Genomic DNA, 23,962 nt, shown 5'->3' with positions numbered 1-23,962 from the left:
AGATGCTGGAGATCAGAGCTGAAAATGTGTTGCTGGAAAAGCGCAGCAGGTCAGGCAGCTTCCTGAGGAAGGGCTTATGCCCGAAACGTCGATTCTCCTGTTCCCTGGATGCTGCCTGACCTGCTGCGCTGTTCCAGCAACACATTTTCAGCTCTGATCTCCAGCATCTGCTGACCTCACTTTCTCCTCCAAGGTTTACTGCGGTTATGCATACCTTTTGATTACCTGGAAAATTTGATAATCTGGCATACTCCTGGTCCCATAGGTGCCAGTTAATAAAAGCTTTGCTGTACATCTGTCCTCATATTGTGGTGCATAAAATACTTTCACGTGTTGAAGTCATGTCTTTGTGTTGCAATATTGTTACTTCTACCCTTTATATTCTAATCCTCTAGATATAAATGGTACAATCCATTGGACATAATGATTATTTTCTGCACATGTCCATGAAAGTTTGGTATCCAGTGCACCTGGGCACCAGGTTTCTTTGAGCCTCCAGTGTTTATGGCTTTTCTCCATTCATGATGTACAGGAGGCCCTATTTATGAATACCTGCTCTAATGAATATAGTTTGATGCAGGTGTGGAATTTTAAAGATCAGACATACAAACGTTTCCTGTGCCTACTAATCACTATTTTATGCTGTCTTACATTATGTTCCAACTTGCATACGAGTCAACTTGCAGATGGACTCCAAGGCAGAACCTGTTTGTAACCTGGGCTGCTTCGACCTTGAACCGCCTGTCTCAGATTTTAGTTCTATCAATGTCGCTTGTACTTCCCGTTTACAAATATTAATTACTTTATATATGCACATTGTGCCTTGTATGGTGGAGACAAATACAAAATACTTAGTTAACAAATTTGCAGTTTTCCTTATTCCTCATGATATATTTTTGTCTTGGCTGATAAGGAGCCCATGTTTTACTTCTCCTATTTTTACTCATCAGTTCTGAGGAAGGGTGACTCGACCTGAAATGTTAACACTGATTTCTCTCAACAGTTGCTGCCAGACCTGCTGAGCTTTTCCAGCAATTTCTATTTTTGTCTTTTACTTTTGCTAATCCATTTTCATTTGTTTACAGTCTCTAAATTTTGTTTTTAATTTCTTTCTTGTTTATTTTGATATTCTGTTCTTTTCCTCTTTAACAATTCTTTACTGATTACTAAAATCCCCTCAATCATCAGTTACCTTTGTTATAATTGTGTAAACTTTTAAAGTTCAAACTTCTTTATTTACAGATGATTTTATTGTTATTTTAAATTAATTATGTTTTTTTGAGCGATAATGCCAGTTGATGATAGATATTCATACCCCAGTATTAAAACGTCTTGCCAGTGATGTGCTACATAAAAGTTGTCAGTTTAGCTATTAGACCTTACATAGTTTTTCAGAGGGGCTAGCTCAATCTGAAGAAGCATGTGATTGAATAAAATCAGACCTCTTCGTACAAAAATAAACACAGTTTGTTTCAGTAATCTACAAAAGCCAAGGAATTCATTTGTTTTTTTTTTAAACATGGCAATTTAACATCTGGATCAGCCTCAAACCTTTTGCTAAAGCAAAGACATAAGCAAGGGACAGTTGCAGAAAAACAGGTTTTATCCATTTAGAATATTAGTCCTGATCTGACTTTAGGATTTGTTTCCACTTTGGGTTTTAATATCATGTCCTGTAATTTTAATCCCTACAAATAATCTTTAGATCTCAAATCTTAAGATCTCAAATCTTACCTTCCCTCAAGTCAGCACAGACACTTTTGTTGAATATAACTTTTGTGTGCATGAGTAAGTGGATGCGGGTTGGGTTCTAAGCTAACTTACCAAGTGATAAGGCCTTGTTCTGAGTGAAGGTCTTCAACGTACAACCTTTTATTTTGAGGGGAGGAAATTCATTTTCAAAAAAGCCATCTTGACAAAATTGAATTGAAACAAGATTGGGTAGGTTTTATGTATTTTATAGAGTTGGAGGATATATCTTATGTTGAACGGAGAATGCAATGTTTATATTTGTTCTGTATAGTGCAAGAGGTCTAATATTAATATTCAGCCATGATTACCATATTGAACATTTTTTTCAGTTTAATTTCCTCAGTTTGTTTGCATGCCTGTTTTGTACTTTTTTTCCTTGTTATCTCGGGTGTGTGCAGACCTTGCATTGTTATAGCCAAATTTTTGCTGACAACTCAATTCGTTTGGAATTTGTTTTGAATTTTAGAAGTCATTAAATTGTGCAGAATTTAGAATATAGAAACTGGTTGTTGATTTAAGACATTTTATATTAATCTTTATCCTTCAAATAGCAATAATCCAGATTCCTCCTCCTGACTCTGTAATTAACAAAACTCTATTTTTCATTAGAATATACAGATCACATATTAGCTAACTTGATTGAATCTCCTGAATGAGTATTCTTTTAGTATTTGCTTTTTGACAAGTATTCAAAGGAGAAAAAGCCAGCACCATAAAATGGCCACAGGGATCTGTTGCCTCACCCAGCTGACCTGTGGCACATACATTAGATCTTAATTTAGTGAATAATGCCACAATTTTAGTGGTGGATTTATCCTGGCATTTAATCAATATAAGTTAACTGTTTTAATTCTGTATCAAACATATTAAAAGTATGTTATGATGATTAAAGTAAGTTAAACTACTTTCTGGTAATTTCAGTCTGTTTTATTATTTGAACAGACAACCGTGAGAAGAGGCCATTTGAAAGAGCAATGCAAGAAAGTTTGAAACCTACCTGTGTTTGGAACATTAAAGAAAGCAGTGAAGTATTTGTAGGTTTGTGTCCTTGCCATTGCACAAAAATGAACAGCACATAATTGAAATAATAGGTGATCACTGGGCTCACGGGTTTTCTGTTCTTCATTTGTCCATAAATACATAGGGCTTGTTCTAGATCAGCAACTCAATTTTTGTGTTTTCACCTTCTTCAAGATTAACTTCATACAAGTCTAACCAAAAGTAATCTGGATTAAAATTAGAGGACAAAGGAAGCCATTTGACCTGGTGTCATGAATTATTCCATACCAGAGCACTTCAAAAAAAATTTGTTCTAACTCCTCATGTTTTGTTTTTTGTCAATATATTACCTTTTAAGTCTTATGATTGACTCTGCTTTATTAACTGGTTGCAGTCATGCAGTCGATCTTAATGTGCTTTTCTCGGACCTGTTATTTCTAGGTTATATTTCCAATTTTTCTTTCCAGCTATACTCCATACATTTGGAAAAATAACTCAATTAAACTACATTTGTCATTTTCCTATTTTGAGTACTCTTGCCTTTATTGTCACTGATACTGGGATGTACGTGCAGCCAGTCAATGTCACTGTGAAGCAGAATGGGAATATACAGCAAATCAGCATCGCTGAAGCAGAATAAGAGAGCAGACCAATATGAGAAATTTAGGATGGCTTAATTACAAACATGCTGGAATGTGTATCCAGACAAATTGTATCACCAGGGCTAGATCTTTAAACTAATTATTGGGAATGAGGGTTCAATTGAAAGCAAGTTTTAAAAAAAAAGCTATCAAGCAGAGATGCAGGGCAAATGATAACCAAAGGGTCTCACAAAGGGGTAGTAAAGTGCACCAATAATTTGAACCAGAATAAGTGATAATGATAAAAAGTCATAAGGTTCTTTAACTGCACGCACACAGCATTTGTAAAAAGATGGATGAATGGACTGCACAAATAGAAATAAAGATGGACAGAAATAGCAGGAGAAACTCAACAGTATTTGTGGAAGAAAACAAGACTTAACATGTTTGACTCCAGTGATCTATCTTCAGAACTGTTCGAAAGAATGGTCACTGACCTTGAAATGTTATATATTTTCTCTGCACAAATGCTGCCTGTTCTGCTGAGTTTCTCTAGCAACTTCTGCTTTTGTTTGTTTCAGATCTTCAGTGCTTTGTTTTACAAACAGAAATAACAAAATTTGACTTGATTGTTACTGCAGACGCAAGGTTGAAGGGTGACCAGGACTAGGGATTCAATATTCAAGGGATCCAATGTTCTGGGTAAAATAAGCAAAAAAAGAAAAAGGTGATGGAGTAGCATTGATAATAAAGGAAAATATTGTGCAGTGATGAGCAATGATATAAGTACAATAGGTTGTGATCTGGAAATAAGTCATAGCAAGGGAAAGAAGTCAAGATGGGAGTCAGCTATAGGTCCCCAAATGTTACCTCACTGTTGGACCAAGTGTAAATCAGGAAGTAATAAGGCATGTAAAAGGGCCACAGCAAATGTTTTGGGTGATTCAAGTCTGTGTATTTTGACTGGGCAACTCGGGTGAGCATCAGTTACATGGAAGTTAGATTTGTAAAGTACGTCAGGGAGTGTTTGTTAGATCATAACATCGCACAACTTACCCAGCAACAGGCTATTTTAAATCTAGTAACATGCAATGAGATAGGGATTAGGACAAGATTTTATAGTTAGAGATCCTCTGAGAGAATTGATGGCCACTTGAAGAATGAATTTAAAGTTTACTTTTAGGTAGAGAAACTTAGGTCTCAAGTTAGCATCAACAACTTTAATAAAGGCAATTGCTAGGGTACAAAGAATTGTCTATAGCGGGCTTGGAAAGTAGACTAAGGAGGAGGCCTGTATATGAACAGGAGCACACATTGAAGCAGATGTTTCAAAACTTTTAGTAAAACATTGTTCTTGTCAGAAAGAAGCATGAATCATCTGTGTTTAATGGAAGTGGTCAAGGAGTGCTTCCAATCAAAAACAAAAGCATACAACGTGGTGGAAAAATAGTGGTAGGCCAGAGGATAGGGAATTTTCTCTTTAGGAACCAGCAGCTGTTGACTTAAAAAATTAGTAAAAGTGGCTTATAAAAACAATTTGGATGGAAATACAAACAAACCATCGAGCTTCTGTGGGGTTGTAGAAAGGGAATGACAAAAGTAAGTGTGGAACTTTTAAAGGATATCATTGGGGAATTGATCATAACAAACAGGGATAATTTAAATCAATACTTGTATATTGTTCTTCACAGTGGAGGACACTAAACAGTGCAGAGATAACAAATAAGAAAGGTGTTAATAGGAGGGTATGTCTTTGAACAATGTCTCACAAGGGACGAGGTATTTGACAAACTGAAAGCAGACAGGTTGCCTGGACCTGTCAGAGGGTTAGTATACTCAATGTTTTAAAGGGAGTGAAAACAGATATAATTAGGGATGTGAATAAATGCTGACCAGCCAGCAATGTCCACGTCCCACAGGTGAGTTGAAGATAAAAATAGTCGAAATATTCCAGAACCCTCTGGATAGCAGTAACAGGATAGGTCAGTGTCAGCATGGATTTATGAAGGGGAAATCCTGCTTGACTAATCTTCTGGAATTTTTTGAGGATGTAACTCTGAAGATAGACAAGGGAGATCCAGTGGATGTAGTGTACCTGGACTTTCGGAAAGCCTTTGATAAAGTCCCACATAGGAGGTTAGTGAGCAAAATTAGGGCACATGGTATTGGGGGCAAAGTACTGACTTGGATTGAAAATTGATTGGCTGACAGGAAACAAAGAGTAGTGATAAATGGCTCCCTTTCGGAATGGCAGAGGTACCGCAGGGATCAGTGCTGGGACCGCAGCTTTTTACAATATATATTAATGATATAGAAGATGGTGTTCATGGTAACATTAGCAAATTTGCTGATGATACAAAGATGGGTGGCAGGGTGAAATGTGAGGAGAATGTTAGGAGATTACAGGGTGACCTGGACAGGTTAGGTGAGTGGACAGATGCATGTTAGATGCAGTTTAATGTGGATAAATGTATGGTTATGCACTTTGGTGGCAAGAACAGGAAGGCAGATTGCTACCTAAATGGAGTCAAGTTAGATAAAGGGGCATTACAAAGAGATCTGGGTGTTTTTGTACACCAGTCAATGAAGACAAGCATGCAGGTACAGCAGGTAGTGAAGAAAGCTAATACCATGCTGGCCTTCAAAACCAGAGGGATTGAGTATAGAAGCAAAAAGGTTCTTCTGCAGCTGTACAGGGCCCTGGTGAGACCGCATCTGGAATATTATGTGGAGTTCTGGTCTCCAAATTTGAGGAAAGACATTCTGGCTATTGAGAGAGTGCAGCGTAAGTTCACGAGGTCAATCCCTGGAATGGCAGGACTATCTTCTGTTGAAAGATTGGAGCAACTGGGCTTATATACCCTTGAATTTAGAAGACTGAGGGGGCTATCTGATTGAGACGTATAAGATTATTAAAGGATTGGACACTCTGGAAGCAGGAAACATGTTTCCGCTGATGGGCGAGTCCCGAACCAGAGGACACAGCTTAAAAATAAGGGGTAAAGATGAGGAGAAACTTCTTCACCCAATGGTTGTGTGGAATGCTCTGACCCAGAGGGCAGTGGATGCCCAGTCTCTGGATTCGTTTAAGAAAGAGTTGGATAGAGCTCTCAAGGATAGTAGATTCAAGGGTTATGGAGATAAGGCAGGAACAGGATACTGATTAAGGATGATCAGCCATGATCATACTGAATGGTGGTGCAGGCTTGTAGGGCAGAATGGCCTACTCCTGCACCTATTGTCTATTCAGGAGGGTTCCAGTGGATTGGAAGACCATTGGTGTCAGGCCTTTTCAAAAGGGAGAACGACCAAAAGGAAGAAGCTGTAGGCTTGTTTTCCTCCTCTCCTTTATTAAGGGAGAAATGGCTAGACATTTAGAAAAAGCTTAACATAATCAAAAGAGAGTTGGTGTGGCTTTGTGAAAGGGAAATTATGTTAACAAGTTTGCTAGAATTATTTGGGAATATAACGTGCAGTTTTGATTAAAGAGAGCCTATAGATGTAGTTTTATTTTGATTTCCAAAAGGCATTTAATAAGGGGCTACATTAAAACAAGCTAGGAACTGACTGTAATGGTGATAATTTATTGGAATGGATTTAAGTTTGGATAACACACACAAGACAGAGCCGGGATTAATGACGTTTGGGTTGGAAATTATAACTAGTTGAGTGCCACGAGGAACAGGCCTCAATTTTTACTATCTATATTAATGACTCTGAAAAGGGGCCAGAGTGTAAGGTACCCACATTTGCTGGTGATGCAAAAATAGCTGAGAGAGCATGTGGTGATGAAGATATGAGAAATTTCCAAGAGGGAATGGTTTAAATGGCCTACCCCTTATTTTTAAGCTGTGTCCTCTGGTTCGCGACCCGCCCATCAGCGGAAACATGTTTCCTGCTTCCAGAGTGTCCAATCCTTTAATAATGTTGGCAAATGGGGTTTAATGTAGTAAAGTATGAGGCTTTGCACTTAAGTAGGCAGACAGAAAAGGTAGCCTATATTTAAACGAAGAAACTCCAAAAAGTGCAGAACAGAATGATCTGGCTGTTCTTGTGCATGAACCACAAGAATGTTTGCATGAGGGCGCTGTAGGTAATTAAAGTGAATTGAATTTTGGCCTTTATTGCCAAAGGTTGGAGATGTTTTTATTTGTTTGTGAGACGAGGGCATCGCTAGCTCCGACAGTATTTTTTAAAAATCCGGACCATAGGGATGCTGTTTCGTAAGAGAGAGTCAGCGTGGTGGTGGTTTAACCTGAGAGTCACCATGTCTCAGGCAAGGGGAGAGGCTGAGAAGGAGAGTCCTTTCATAGTAACCTCAGCTGTGTTGCGGCATCAGTTTGCATCACAAGCCAGCCGTCCAGCTGACTGGCTTGTTCAGCCATGGCAGGATTCAAACCCAGGTCCTCAGACTGTGGCCTAAGTCTCTGGGTTAATATTAACTAGGAGGCAGTGAGGTCTGCAGATGCTGGAGATCAGAGTTGAGAGAGTGTTGCTGGAAAAGCATAGCAGGTCAGGCAGCATCTGGGGCTGGGGCCCGAAACGTCGATTTTCCTGCTCCTCGGATGCTGCATAATCTGCTGTGCTTTTCTAGCAACACACTCTTATCTCTGGGTTACTAGGCTAGTGATAATGCCACTAAGCATCTGGCCTCAGTTGCTCGGGAGAAGGTGGTGGTGAGCTGCTGTCTTGAACCACTGCAGCCCATTTCCTGAAGGTAAACCTGCAATGCTGCTAGAGAGCCATTTCAGGATTTTGATCTAGCAATACTGAAGGAGTGGTGAAACATTCCTTAGTCAGGATGATAAGTGACTTGGAGAGGAACTCGCAGATGGTGGTGTCCCTATGTATCTGCTGCTCTTATCCTTTTTATGGAGGTGTTCGTGGGTTTGGAAAGTACCATCTAAGCATCTTCGGTGAATTTCTGCACTGCACCTTGCAGATAACACACATTTCTGCTACTGAGCATTTAATGGTGTGCACGGAGTGGATATGCTGCCAGTAAATCAGCTGCTTTGTTCTGCATGGTGTCAAGCTCCTTGTGTGGTGGAACTGCACTCATCCAGGCAAGTGGGAAGTTTAAAAATGAGGAAATCTTGGTGCACCTGTACAAGCTGATAGTGGTGAGGCTGTACTTGCAGTACTGTGTACAGTTTTGATACCTGCACCTAAGAAAAGATGTATTGATATAGGAGGCGGTTCCAAAGAGATTTTTCAAGCTATTTCCTGGGATGAAGGAATTGATTTATCAGACTGGCAAAACAGGTTGGGCCTTTATCATTTTGCAGGATGAATGTATTGAAACATGCATGATTCTTTGGGAGTGTGACTGGATAAATATTGAGAATATTGTACACTCGTGGGAGAATCTCAAAATAGGTGACTCCATTACAGAATTAGGGAATACAAGTTTAAAACCGAGATGCATGGGAATTTCTTCTTGCAGAGGGTAATGATTGTTGAATTTTTTACGCCAGAGAATTCTGCAGGCTAGATCACTGAAAACATTTAAAGAGGAATTAGATTTTCTTTTTGAAGTAACAGGAGTTAAGGCTTATGAGGTGCTGGCATTAAAAAGAGTTGGTGCCTCGCACAGATCAGTCATGATCAAATTGAATGGTATGACGGGCTTGAGGGGCTAAAAGGCTGCGCATGATGCTTTTTCCTATGTTCTGATGTCATTGTTTGCTAAGCTTCCTTTTTCATGTTTGTCAGCAAACCTTGATGTTTCCCACATAGCCAGTTCAAATCATTAACTGAAATTTGTCAATCTGGGAATAGCTATAAATTTACACACTCATTGCCATTCTAGCAAATCCTCTTTTTTTTTTGCCACATCACCTTCACAATTATAGGCCTTCACCTTAGCGACAGATTTATTTTATATATGTTACAAAAACATCATGAAGCTCCAATTATGCCACACTTAAAAATATATTTTTCCTGGATTGGTTGTTGCTGTTACTAATTGTATCCTTCAATATTTTGTTTCTTTTGATTTCAACTAATATGTACAGTTGGCTAGCTGATCTCTTTTCTGATTTTGAATATGTGCATCTCTCAGCCAGTTGTTTGGAAGAATCCTCGTTCCCAGGAATTTTTTATAGAATCTGACTTGAGCTACTTCCTTTACCAACCACTATTAAGCTTCCACAATGTTGACCCCCCCCCAACCAAGGCTTTCTTCAAGTGAGGTCAACTATTTAAAATTTACAGTCTTAAACATTACAGCAGTAATGTACATTGCAAGGTTAAAAGTTGACTTTTTAAGTAAGACACAGTAAATGTGTAATTTTCAGTTCTAAAAGAACACAATATAAATAACAGAATTTTAAGTATATATACACTTGTTTGGTCAATTAGATTTACTTTGGACGTTTTATTTGACTTTGGGCTTTTATCAGTTATAGTGTGGCTGAGAGAAATCATACAAGAAGTGCAAGTATGAAGCAGGCAGTTAATATTTCAACTAATGAGTTGCTAATGCATTTGAGCAAAAGTAGTGGGTCAGTGTTTTTTGAACTTTCTGTTGATGATTTTTAATTCAGTTTACTTTGCAGTGTACATCTTTTTAATCCTTGATTTTTCACTTTCAGACTGTGTTAGGACTTCAGATATGTGTGATTTCTTCTATCCCTTAAAGACAGAGTATGAAGATAATAAGTCCATTGCCATCTGCAAAAGCTTAAATTCACAGACGTTTTCTTGCGGCAAACTGGTGTTGGGACCATACAAAGAAAAGGGTTGTCAAATGGTTTATAAAGATACTATGGTAAGTATGTTTTCCCATATATTAGTCATAGAGATGTACAGCACAGAAACAGACTCTTCGGTCCAACTTGTCCACGCCGACCCAATCTAATCCCATTTGCCAGCGCTTGGTCCATATTCCTCTAAACCCTTCCCATTCATATACCCACCCAGATGCCTTTTAAATGTTGCAATTGTATGAGCCTCCTTCACTTCCTCTGGCAGCTCATTCCATGCACTCTAATAAATGAATTAGCTGAATAATTAAATGAATAACTTGCCCCTTACGTGCCCAGCAATCACTTCCTTAGCTTCCCACAGAGTTTGAGGGTACACCTGCTCAGGTCATGGGGATTTATCCAACTTTATGCATTTTGAGACATCCACTTCTTCCTCCTCTGTAGTGTGGACATTGTTCAAGGTGTCACCATCTATTTCCCCACATTCAATACCTTCCATATCCCTCTCCACAGTAAACCCTAATGCAAAATACTCATTTAGTATCTCCTCCATCTTCTGCAACTCCACTCAAAGGCTGCCTTACTGAGCGTTGTGAGGCCCTATTCGCTCTGTTGTTACCCTTTTGTCCTTAATGTATTTGTAAAAATCCTTTGGATTCTCCTTAACCCTATTTTCCAAAGCTGTCTCGTCCCCTTTTTGTCCTCCTGATTCTCCCTCTTAAGTATACTCCTACTACCTTTATACTCTTCTAAGGATTCACTCAAACTCTCCTGTCTGTACCTGACATAAGCTTCCTTCTTTTTCTTAACCACAATCTCAATTTCTCTAGTCATCCAACATTCCCTACACCTACCAGCCTTTCCTTTCACCCTAACAGGCTTCCCATTTTCCAGCCATCATTTTATCTGCGAACATCTGCCCCCAGTCAGGTGCTGAAAGTTCTTGCTTAATACCATCAAAAGTAGCCTTTCTCCAATTTAGAACTTCAATCCGGTCTATCCTTTTCTATCACTATTTTAAAACTAATACAATTATGGTCACTGACCCTAAGATGCTCCCCCACTGACACCTCAATCACCTGCCCTGCTTTATTTCCCAAGAGTATGTCACATTTGGCCATTTCTCTAGTGGGTACATCCACATATTCACTCAGAAAATTTTCTTGTACATTCTTAACAAATTCCTCTCCATCTAAGCCCTTAACACTATGGCAGTCCCAGTTAAAATCCCCTACCATTACCACCCTATTATTCTTACAGATAACTGAAATCTTCTTACAAATTTGTTTCTCAATTTTCTGTTGACGATTAGGGGGGAATCTATAATACAGTCCCAATAAGATGATCATCCCTTTCTTACTTCTCAGTTCCACCCAAATAACTTCCCTGGACATATTTCCAGGAATATCCTCCCTAAGTACAGCTGTAATGCTATCCCTTATTAAAAATGTTATTCCCCCTCCTCTCTTGCCTCCCTTACTATCCTTCCTGTAGCATTTGTATTCTGGAACATTAAGCTGCCAGTCCTGTCCATCTCTGAGCCACGTTTCTGTAATTGCTATGATATCCCAGTCCCATATTCCTAACCATGCCTTTCATCAATCAGAGTTCATCTGCCTTTCCTGTCCGGCCTCTTGCATTGATATAAATGCATTTTAATTTATCAGTCCTGCCTTATTCTCTGCTTTGTTCCAACTTGCCCTGACTGTTTCACTTACTTATTTTCTTAGCTGTACCAGTCTCAGATTGATCTCTTTCCTCACTATCCAGACACAGAAAATAGCACTATCATATTGCTCTACAAAACACTGCTCCAGGTTAACTTAATACTTATAGCTTATATTTTGAAAATTTAATCAAGTGACAGATCCCAGTAAAAACATATAATCAAGAAAGAACCCATTCCACTACTATTGTAGATGTACAGCAAAGCTATACTTCACACTATTTACTTATCTGTTTCTCTGCTGTGACCTCTCCCAAACAGGTTCCTCCAAGATCAATTGTGAATTTCGCTGTTTAAATTTTGCTAGACACACCTGATATCCAATAATGCGTGAATTCAAACAGCAAAGGCAGTAACTGTGCAGATTTACTGCTGTGTCAGTTTGTTGTGTAGGTTTCTTTCTTTCTCTCCCTTACAATCCATGTGCTAGCTGCCTTTGTTTGACTTTCTCCCTTTTAAGAATGCTGTTGTTTTGATTTTTTTTTCCAAAGTTCCGAAACAATTGCAACTGCATATAATACAGTAATTGCTGCTCCTGGAATTAGAGGAAATCACCTCCAATATCTAAAACGTCTCAAAAAGGAGCAGCTTTTTACAGCTAGAAATTTTTCCCGTCCTCCATCTTGGATTACCCAGACTCCTGATTCATTCTTCAGAGAAACCTTTTGGGGTGTTTTATTTTAAATGCAAATACTATATTTCTGTTAATTTTGCCATTATTTGACTAGCTTGAGCTCTTTTTGTATTTCATAAATATTTAAAGTAATCTGTGTCCTCTTGTGCATAAAGCCCATGTACAGCTCCCCTTGTCTCCACTGCCTGATAGTTTCCCAAAATATCTGTTTCAAAGTCTCATCTTTCACTTGCCAGCCTGCTGATTTAAGATCTTCTTGTCATATCTTTCATAATCTTCAGGTATGTTCTAAAGCCTCTCAGCGTCAGGTACCTTGGTTCGACTCCAGCCTCAAGGTGACTGTGTGGAATTTGCACATTCTCCCTGTGTCTGCTTGGGTTTCCTCCAGGGGCTCAAGTTTCCTCCCACAATCCAAAGATGTGCAGGTTTAGTGAATTGACCGTGCTAAATTGCCCATAGTGTTCAGTGATGTGTGGGTTAGGTGCATTAGTTACAGGTAAAAGTAAAGTAATAGGTAGGGGAATGGGTCTGGGTGGGTTACTCTTCGGAGTGTCATTGGCGACTTATTGGGCCAAATGGCATTTTTACACACTTTAGGGATTCTATGATATGTCGACCAATTATTTTCAATTTTTCTCATTTTTCATTCAAAGCCTCCTTCAAAGTCTTCCACTTGTAGATTTCTCCTTTTGTGGAAAGGTTTTAAAACTTAATGGTTAGGGAGAAAAATTCAATGGATTCCGAATGTGAGACCTACTGGGATGGATGCTGCGCAGTTAAAACTGCAACTCCTTCCCACCCTCCACGCTTGGAAAAAACATCTGATCAATGTCAAGATCATTGTTTGCATTTCTAAGCACTACACCTAAGGAGCAATGCAAAAGCCTTAAATTGTGTAGAGGCGATTTAATAGAATGGTTCCAGGACTGAGGGACCTTAGTTGTGTGAAAAGTTTGGAGAAGCTGTGGTTTCTTTGCTTTGATTAGCGAGTATTCAGAATGGACTTGATACAGGTGTTCAGAATCATGAGTAACATCAAATAAATAGGAAATATTTCTGATGCCAGAAAGGTCAATAAGAGGAGGGTACGGTGCAATCCTTGGAAAAAGAACTAAAGGTAATATGAGGACTTCATTTGATCTGGAATGTGTGGTCTGAAGGGATTATGGAACTAAATTCCATATTTTTATTCAAAATTGGATGAATGCACAAAGGGGAAAAAATAGCTAGAAGGAAAGAATAAGGGAGGGAGATTAATTGCTAGCTGAAAATGTGTTGCTGGAAAAGCGCAGCAGGTCAGGCAGCATCTAGGGAACAGGAGAATCGACGTTTCGGGCATAAGCCCTTCTTCAGGAATCAGGGAGATTAATTGCTAGCTTTACCGAAGAGCTAGTATGGATAATGAGCACAGTGGTCTCTTTGTCGTTTTCATATTATGAGTTGAAGTGCGAAAAAAAGACTCACTTTTTTAAAAAAATACATCTATGAAACATTTGGTATTCATTATCACAAATATTATTGATTGATACTATGACACACATCTTACAGTAAATCCTGCTCACTATCTGACCATCTTTGTGTTTGTCTGGAATTTGTGGCCAGTGGCTGAGCAAGAGCGCTGTCTGCTAACCTTGAAGCAAACTGCCCAGGCTTTTTCACTAGCCTGTGATAAATTAAATCTAGTGCCAAGTTATGGGGATGCCCTGGCGTGCAACAACATTATCAGTAAACAACGAGGATTCAAACGCATTGAAGTATTTCCACACAGCAAGCCAAGAACTTAAGAGTACTCAATATTCTCTCTCCGTCTCCCTCCCTTCTCTCTGCACTTTTCTCCCACTCCTCCTTCCATCTCTCCCTATTTAGTTTTGAACTTCTCAATTTTCCTCTCTGGATGTGATATTAATGACATTTGAGCCATTTTACAGTTCCCAACTGTTTAACTAGAGTTTAACTATATATTGCTTTCCAATTTTTTGTAGTATCAAACTTTAATAAACAGTGAAATCCATTCTGTTTTTGCTGGATCAAATGTAGTACTTGACAGGGTAGTTACGAAAGGTTGTTCCCCCTTGTGGGAATGTTTAGAACCAGATGGCTTAATCTCAAAATAAGAATTAGCACATTTAAAACAGAGATTAGGAGGAGATTTGTTTCTGCAGGTAGTGATTCTGTGGCATTCTTTATTGTAGAGGACTGTTGATCCTGGATCATTAAGTATATTCAAGGCTGAATCAGGCAGATCAGTGAGGGAATGGGAAAATAGCAGAGTCGACTCAATGGGCTGAATAACCTATTTCTGCTCCTATGGCGTACGGTGTTAATCTCTGATTTAGTAAGGAGAGAGCTTACTTTTAAAACCTGTTCCTTAGTTTTAGTCTCTCCCAGGAGAAAAAAATTGATTGCCCAGTATTCACCATGTCCAATACCCTTAGGAAATGCCCACAATCTTTCTAAAACCACTTATTGTCTTTTATATCGAAGAAATTGCCATTTAACTTCGTCACATTCTTTTTAACATTAGAAGAATCCTGCATGTGGCTTTTTTATGTAAAACCTAGCTTGTTTTTGATGCACAGGTATTTCATATCCTGAAAGGAGATCTCGGGATTACAATATACCGTACAACATACCATCTCAAAGAGGGGGATTACTTCTATGTGCCTTCAGGTAAATGTTCTTTTACCTTTTTGTTTTTATTTGCTGGTAAATTTATGCTTTGTGAGCAGCTGCAGTATTTCACTTTCAGTTCATCTGGTGAACTGGCAGACATTTAAATATGCACAAATTGATTACTTCTGGTCAGGAAGCACACTCTGCAATACACTTTAGGTGCACATTTAAATGTTAGCATAAATCCTGATTCCTCATAGTGAAGGGATTACATATTTCACCAAGGAAATCAAATAGCTGGAGAGACACTAAATCACAAAATTGATTTTATAGGATTGTAATTGCAAGCGAGATTTGTCAGAAATTCTTTCGGTAGCCAAGTTAATTGAGCATTTCAGAACAGTTCACTAGCATATCCCTCAATAGTGCACAGGGTTTCAAAACCTGCATACTAATGTGATTAAATGGCCCCAGTAATTAAAAGATGAAAGACAGGCAATAAGATGGTTGACAGACCTGGGGCATTTTGTAATTTACAAAATGTATTGCCTTTAACACGATTTAAAATAATTAAATTATTACTTAATTGTCTTTGTTTCCCCTGTTATAGGTAACACGTACAATGTTACAAATCTCCAGGATACTGAGGCCGTTCTGCTTTTCACACAGTTGAAAGGATCCAAGATGGACTAACCAGTTTTGTAAGGAACTGTTTTGAACCCGTGCTATACTTTGTAAATTTAATTTTTTTTTAGAATACTCAAACCATTTGGAATAGTTAAAACTTAAATATGTTTTTTAATGATCCACTGTTTGTTTTCTTATGAAGTATGAGGAATATTGCGCTTTGGAAATTGTTCAGTGCAGTTAGTGTTTCTGGGCATACAGCTTGATAGCCTCATAATAAAGCTTCTCTAGTTTTTACCATTTGTTAGAGCAGTTTTGAATATTTTTGGAATAGTTAAAATGTTTTTTGTTAGGAATTAATGTGCTGTTATGAAATATGCTGCTTTGAACATTTATATCTGTATCTCTGAGTTGGATGCATAGACGGGTAAACATGATATGTGATGAAACATAGCCTACAATTGTGTCATTTGCTGTTTTAGTTCTCTAATTTTTATAAACAAAGGTGAGGAGACCATGTTGACTAAAGGCAGCTTCGTGACAAAACATGTTTATGGCAGCCGGGATGAGAGGTACCACATAAATTCTTGCTGATGAGCTGGTTACATTTAACCTGTTTGGAACTACGCATTTCATGTCATTGCTTCATCACATTGGAGTTCTGAATCTTAGTTAAACAATGCTAGTGAAGAGAGAGAAGTGAAACTAAATGAAAATGACCTTTCACCCCTCGTACTGTATTTGGGATTGAATGCAGTCAATTTTAATAGAGCAGACGCCTCTTCTGTCCATTAGCTCTATGGATTGCCTTTGAAAAGTTTGGGTATTTTCTTTGCTGTCCCTGCCAGGCATTAACCACAAACAGTAAATGATTCACTGTTTCGTACCATATTGATGATTCTTTTGACTGTGTTTAGAACAATGAAAGATTGCTAGTCGTTGCAAATAGAAACCATTTCCCAATTTAGATGCTCCTAGTTCAGTCTGGGCTCCAGTAGCTGTGGAGCAAGATTTAATCAATATGTTTTATTCCTGTAAGTTCCAAAAAGTATGCAATGCAAGACAATACTGTAGTTTCCTTCTCTCACTCCAGCATAATATGACCCTTACAACTGACATTACCACTTAGTTTTGGATTAAAATAGTTTCAGTTATAGGTTATTGTCCAGTGTTTAAGATTATCCAGTTAATTTTACGCAGTCTTAGAATGCGACAGTGAAAATTTTCATTTCGTTAGTGCTATCAACTGCGACAAACTAATTACAAGAGGCATTTATTTATCCAGAATAGTTTATGCTAGCTGTGATACTTTTTAGGTAGCAGTCGTATATTCAGGTATAATTAATTGGTTTAGAAGTGCTTTGGATCACCATGGGTATGTGGAAAAGCAATAAAAGAAAACTGTGAATTCCTTTTGTTTACTCCCGGGGTTTCTGTTGCTCATTTCTGTATCCCACTAATATTATTAATACAGCAAACATTTTATTAATTGGCATCTTTTGGACCAGGTGTGTGCTGGTTGATCAAATATTCCAGATAATCAATGTAAAAACACACACTAAAGTAATCAGAACATATAGCAGGGAGTAAGTATACACATCACTGCTATACTTTATTCACAGCATAAATCACTTAAACAATATTGCAACTTTGCCTTAAATAAAACTTACTGGCAGAGAGCCTTCTCACACTCACCTTCAACTAACTCAGAACATCAGACATGCTCAGACATCATGTTAGATCGCAGTATTTGAGGAGAAATTCCCTTGAAATTGAATCAACTGTTGATATTTTGTGTAGCCACTCGATTGAACAAAAAGTATATTTACATTGAGGTAAATAAATTAAAACTCTTAATTGTACAGAATAACACAGTAAATGTCCCGGTATTTGAGCTACATAATTTTTATCTAGTGTGCCAATTCATAAGATGCCAGTTAAAGCAAAGTTTGCTGTTTAACTGAAATTCTTAGATCTTTTGTACTTATGGAATAGATTCTGTACTTTGTTCCACATTTTGTATCTACTGAACAAGAAACAAACTTAACCCAACTTTTTCCTTCATTGTACCTGATGTAGTTTGCATTCTTTCAAATGGAAAGAAATTCTGTCCAGAAAATATTTGAAAACCCGTGCTTATTTTTTGTAACAGCCGGTAAATTTATTGTATTATAAAGAAAGTGTTTTATTTGAAAAATGGATGTTTGAGATACAAGTACTTAACTAAGGTGCAAAGATGTTGAAGCATCTAATGTGTGTGTATGTATGTATATATATATTAAAAAAAAGAGCTCCATCACATCTACCAAAAGTTGGAAAAGATGCCATTTTTCCCTGAGTACCTTGTCTTAAACAAAACATATGCATTTGCAAATAAAAGATCATGTGATTTCTCTATGCTGACTCCCAGAATTACTTTTTTATTCTGATGTTGCATAATTTTGAGATGTTGACTATCCACCATGAATTTCTTCAGTATCTCTCTGTGCCTTTGTAATGCCATGTATTTTGTTTGAAGTGGAGGAGGAAGAATTCATTGTATTCATGAGCGAAAACACAGCAATAAAAAATGGAACTGACAAACTTCTCCTATATTTGCCAGTGTCCAGCAAGCACAAATGTTGATCTAAGGTTCTTAGTGAACCTTAGCTTATTCTGCTAGTTATTTAGAATGGGTTCTATCTTTTATTTTGCAAATTAGCTACAATTTCTATAAAAAATAGATTTATCTTCTATGAAGTCAGGTGGAAATGTCATTGATGACACAATTCAACCCACTACCACCTTCCAGTTTCCCTACTGTTGCTCAGTTAACAGATGGTTGGATATCTGCCATCCAATATTGAATGAACAGAACTGTCCTTCCCTTTACATATTGGTATCTGAATTCACAGCTTTTATTACCTTGTATAAACTCTCTTCCCCTGCTACCAGCTCTAGTCCCTCTCCTTGGCAACTGTCGGAGATGAAACCAGACAATTCTGAGCTTTAATATTGTTTGACCCTAAGCTGCACTTCCAACTGTACATTCCAGCCATTGCTAAGACTGCACCTCTACCTATTGGCTGACTTCACCCCTGCCTAAGTTGATATGCGCCTAAAACTTTCTTTCATGCCTATTCCAAAGCATTTGTGGCTGGTCTCTTTTAACCTACCCTGTGTCGACTTTAGTCATCCAAAACTCTATTCATCCCCAGTCCAGTTTACCTGTAACTGCTGCTGTGTGTTAACCTACCGGAAAGATGTTGTGAAACTTAAAAGGGTTCAGAAAAGATTTACAAGAATGGTGCCAGGGTTGGAGGATTTGAGCTACAGGGAGAGGCTGAACAGGCTGGGGCTATTTTCCCTGGAGCTTTGGATGCTGAGGGGTGACCTTATTGAGGTTTACAAAATTATGAGGGGCATGGATAGGATAAATAAACAAAATCTTTTCCTTGGGGTCGGGCAGTCCAGAACTAGAGGGCATAGGTTTAGGGTGAGAGGGGAAAGATATAAAAGACACCTAAGGGGCAACGTTTTCACTCAGAAGGTGGTATGTGTATGGAATGAGCTGCCAGAGGATGTGGTGGAGGCTGGTACAATTACAACATTTAAGAGGCATTTGGATGGGTATATGAATAGGAAGGGTTTGGAGGGATATGGGCCGGGTGCTGGCAGGTGGGACTAGATTGGGTTGGGATATCTGGTCGGCATGGACACGTTGGACCGAAGGGTCTGTTTCCATGCTGTACATCTCTATGACTCTACCTTGGTTCCTATTGAGCAACATGTTGATTAAAATTCTAACTTTTTAATCCTTACATAGTCTTGTACCTCCAATCTTTGTAACCTCCTCCAGCACGAAATTTCCAAGATATCTGCTTATCTAATTCTGGTCTCATGTGTGTCCCCAGTTTTAGTAATTCCATTGCTGACACCACCTTAAGATACTTAAGCTAAAAACTGTGGAGGTCTCCCCACTATAGTTTTCCACCTTTTTGCCTAGCTTTCTTTTTTCTAGATATTCCTTAAAATGCAGGTTTTGGTCATCTGACATTGTATTTCCTTATGTAGCCTGGTGTCACTTCATGCCTGTGTGAAATATTGTGGGAAACTAATCACATTGAATTTGTTAGATAAATCCAATTTAATGTTAGAATTGCCATCTCCCTGAACATGAAAAGCGTACATAGTGAGCTGCTTTTCACCTTTAACAGCTATCTCTTTGACACCCTGATTAGGGTGTGCTCAGAACTATTCCAATTTAGCTTGTGAAGCTTCCTAGTCCTTTGTTCAGTTGAAGACTTTTTCATAATATTTTCATTTAAGTTTTCCTCCCATTCAGAGTGATCCATTTAATTAATTTACTTACATTTTTATAAAGCACTGCTGGCATGCTGTAGTAGGGAATAGGGGTTCCAATATTGTGTACTCAGAACGTATGCTGTTATGGGTAGAAGTACTAGTCATTTTCTGATGCTGTTTGTGCTTTTTTAACCTGGAGTGGCTATAGTGTAGGTTGCTTCATTAGCCTCCCTTATAGCTGAAAATTGTTCATGGTGCCGTGTCAGCTTTGAAAAGATGATGGCTGCCTTTATGAAACTCCTCAGTTATTTAATATTTTTCTCCATCTATGCTATTCTTTTTTAAAATATATTTTAAGTATTGCAACAAATACAAAACAATACAGTTCAAAACAATACAAAGAAAGAACACAAAAAAGTAACCCGCCCTCATGTACAAATGTATATAGAAAAATATGTAATAAAAAAACACCCAACTAGCTATTTAACTAAATAAATAATAACCACCAACAAACTAATAGACAGCAATAACTCAACTCAGCTAAACAAGACACTCATATGTTCGCGGTTCCTCCTCCCTGGATATTGGACTCCTAAAACACAATCGTTACGGCTATATAAAAACCCTTATTAGTGTGGCAGATAAATCTGTGTCCAGGTATTCCAAAAAGGGCTGCCATGTCTTCTAGAAATTCTCAGTTTTGTGGTGTACCATACTTGAGAAAAACCAAGGGGATGTGCTGCATAACCATTTTCCGCCAACCCGACAGGCCCAAGGGCAGGTGGGGTTTTGGATACCCAACCTAGCAAATTATTCTTTCTTGTGCAGAAAGTGAGGATATTGCAAAGTTTTTTCTTATGCGCATCTGCAGAGAACACACTGGGCAGGTCAAGAAGAGGAGAGATCGGGTCCTTCTCCACCCTTACACCCAAAATCTCCATTGCACCCGCCACAGCACTCCAGTATGTTTGAAGCCTACCACAAGACCAGAGACAATGGGTAAGAGTGCCCGTACAGACCTTGGAGCATGTTGAAGATAGCCCTTGTTTAAGTTTTGACAAATGGTCTGGATCCAAGTCAACCTTGGAGAGAATCTTCAACTGTAAAGCATGGGTCCTATGCTACAGCTATACAAAACTCTGGTGCGGCGGCCGCACTTGGAGTATTGTGTCACCGCATTATAAGATGGATGTGGAAGCTTTGGAAAGGGTGCAGAGGGGATTTACTAGGATGTTGCCTGGTAGGGAGGGAAGGTCTAACGAGGAAAGGTTGAGGGAGTTGAGGCTGTTTTCGTTTGAAGAAGGTTGAGAGGTGACTTAATAAGACATATAAGATAATCAGAGGGTTAGATAGGGTGGACAGGGAGAGCCTTTTTCCAAGTATGGTGAGCACGAGTGGGCATAGCTTTAAATTGAGGGGTGATAGATATAGGACAGATGTCAGAGGTAGTTTCTTTTACTCAGAGTGTAGTAAGGGTATGGAATGTTTTGCCTGCAACGGTAGTAGATTCGCCAACTTTAAGTACATTTAAGTTGTCATTGGACAAGCATATGGACGCACATGGAATAGTTTAGGTTAGATGGGCTTCAGAGTGGTATGACAGTCGGAGCAACATCGAGGGCCGAAGGGCCTGTACTGTGCTGTAATGTTCTATATTGCAAATTGATACCATTCTTGCATTTTCCCAAGTATCTTCCAATGCCTTTGAGAAGATCTGAACACCTAGCTCTCTCCTGCACCCTGCAGAGTCGATCAAACTCATCCTAGGGAGCACCCTCCAATTGATGTTACAAAGTGTTGACAGAAAGTGTACTCTTAGCACTGAGCACCCTACTCTCAATGTTGGATTCATAGGGATCAATCAAGAGTAGTACTTTTTTGAACACAATCCCTAACTTGAAAGCAACGAAAGAGGTCCCTGTTAGATAGCTCGTATTTCTGTGTTAACTGATCAAAGTACATCATTGTATCTCCCTGAAATAAATCACCCATGCAAGACACATGCCTAGCTGCCCAATGCTTGAATCTGAAAACCCGGCATACCCACTATAGCTGTAAGCGAAGACGTTTTGCCAATGTTGCCTTCCCTCTGCCGAATTGCCTTCCATGCTTTAACGGTATTGATAACAATTGGGTTATAGTAATATTCCCTAATTGTCTTCATTTTGTCCAAAAACAGCAAGCTCGTAAGGGGCAACTTGCCTGGGAGGTTTCGATATCTGACCATATTGAAAGAGGGTCCTCACAGGTCTAATCGCTCACATAGGATAAAAGCGAGCTTAGTTAGTGGCTTTTCATGTCCACAAGATCCACTCCCCCAATGCTGCTTACGATGTCAAATACAAGAGCTGAACTAGCTATTCAGTTGCCTGAACATTCGCTTATTGAAAATCAGGGGGAGCATCCATGCAGGGTTTCACAAGCGGGGGAGAATATTCATTTCAATAAGTGCTATCCGACCCAACCATTCGACTGGAAGTGCATCCCATCTTTGAAGGTCTTGTTTGATTTTGTCAAATAATTGACCAAAATTGGCTTTGAACAGCCAATCCAGAACTGGAGTAATGAATATGCCCAAATACACAAACCACCCCCCCCTTTGACCACTTAAATGGGAATTGATATTCACCCTCAAGACCTAGCACCTTTGTAAGACCACCCATAGGCATAGCCTCTGATTTTGCAAGATTAATCTTGCACACCAAAAGGGCACCAAACACACTGATGCATTGTATCAGGTGGGGCACCAAACTGCTAGATTTGACAAAAAAAGTTAGGACGTTGTCCGCGTACAATGGAATCTTATGTAATTTTGACCCCACTTCTGGAGCTGTTATATTGGGATCCCTATGAATGGCCTCCACCAATGCTTCAATCATCAATTTAAAAAGCAGTGGCAAAAGGAGACAGCTCTGCCAGCTGCCCCTACAAATGTTAAAATTGCTTGATCGCATCCCATTGGTGATAACCGCAGCAAGTCACTGTAGAGAACCTTTACCCATCTTATGAAGATTTTGCACAAGCCAAACCGCTCCAGAGTATAGAAAAGGTACAGCCATTCAACTGGGTCAAATGCCTTCTCTGCATCTAGAGAAATCACCAATCCCTGTATTGACTGTTGTTATGATTTGGAGATGCTGGTGCTATAAATTCTGTGTCTTACAATTGTGTATTCTGCAACCACCTGATGAAGGAGCTGTGCTCCAAAAGCTAGTGCTTCCAATTAAACCTGTTGGATTATAATCTGGTGTTGTGTGATTTCTAACTTTGACATGCTTGAATTGCATTAAGCAGCCTCCTAACATTATTGGAGGATCTGTGGCCCTTTATAAAGCCAGTCTGGTCCTCTTTAACAATAGAAGGTAATGCAGTCTCCACCCTTAACACGAGAGACTTTAAGAGGATTTTAAAGTCCACATTTAAGAGTTAGCACAGTACTCCGAGACCTTCCCTTTTTTAAGAATAAGCGAAATATTGGCCTTTCTCAGAGATGGGAGACAATCATGGCTGTATGAGCCATTAAACATGTTAAGCGTCGAGCCTGACAATATGTTTATAAATTCCTTATAGAATTCACTGGGAAGTCAATCAGGACCAGGTGCCTTTCCAGTCTGAAGCTGCTTCACAGCCTCCTTCACCTCTTGCTCTGATAAGGGGGCATTGAGAAAAGACTTGTTCGGGGGTCATGCTGGGGAGCTCCAGATCATTGAAAAAGGACTTCATTTTGACTCACCTCACAACCCTCTGATTGGTGTAACTTAGAATAAAATCTCTGGAATGCCACATTAATCTTTTTGGAGTCACATGTTACGTTCCCAGACCCTTCCCTAATTGCTGTAATGGCTTGAGAAACACTCCTTTTCCTAGCGAGATATGTTAAGTATTTGCCTGGCCTGTTGCCATGCTCGTATAACCTTTTCAAAAGTAAGCTCCTTCTTTGCTGTCTGCGTGAGCACAGAATACAATGCAGACCGCAGTGCCATAATCCTCTGTAGCTTGACCAATAAGGGCCTGTCAAAGTAAGCCTTCTTGGCTG

General features: G+C 39.0%; 1 protein-coding gene across 1 annotated transcript in view; it reads left to right on the top strand.

Annotated features, from left to right (window-relative positions):
* The window catches only part of LOC122565174, a 99,977-nt gene extending 81,940 nt beyond the window's left edge, over nt 1–18,037 (top strand). Inside the window, exons 16-19 of the mRNA XM_043720881.1 lie at nt 2,695–2,790; nt 9,929–10,104; nt 14,982–15,072; nt 15,626–18,037. Of these exons, the coding sequence (XP_043576816.1) occupies nt 2,695–2,790; nt 9,929–10,104; nt 14,982–15,072; nt 15,626–15,708 (446 nt within the window). The 3' untranslated portion in view covers nt 15,709–18,037. The remainder of the gene's footprint in view (nt 1–2,694; nt 2,791–9,928; nt 10,105–14,981; nt 15,073–15,625) is intronic.
* Nucleotides 18,038–23,962: the final 5,925 nt, after the last annotated feature.

The sequence above is a fragment of the Chiloscyllium plagiosum genome, chromosome 2 (assembly GCF_004010195.1).
Source record: "Chiloscyllium plagiosum isolate BGI_BamShark_2017 chromosome 2, ASM401019v2, whole genome shotgun sequence".
Taxonomy (NCBI): Eukaryota; Metazoa; Chordata; class Chondrichthyes; order Orectolobiformes; family Hemiscylliidae; genus Chiloscyllium; species Chiloscyllium plagiosum.
This window is presented reverse-complemented; position numbering and strand designations above follow the sequence as displayed.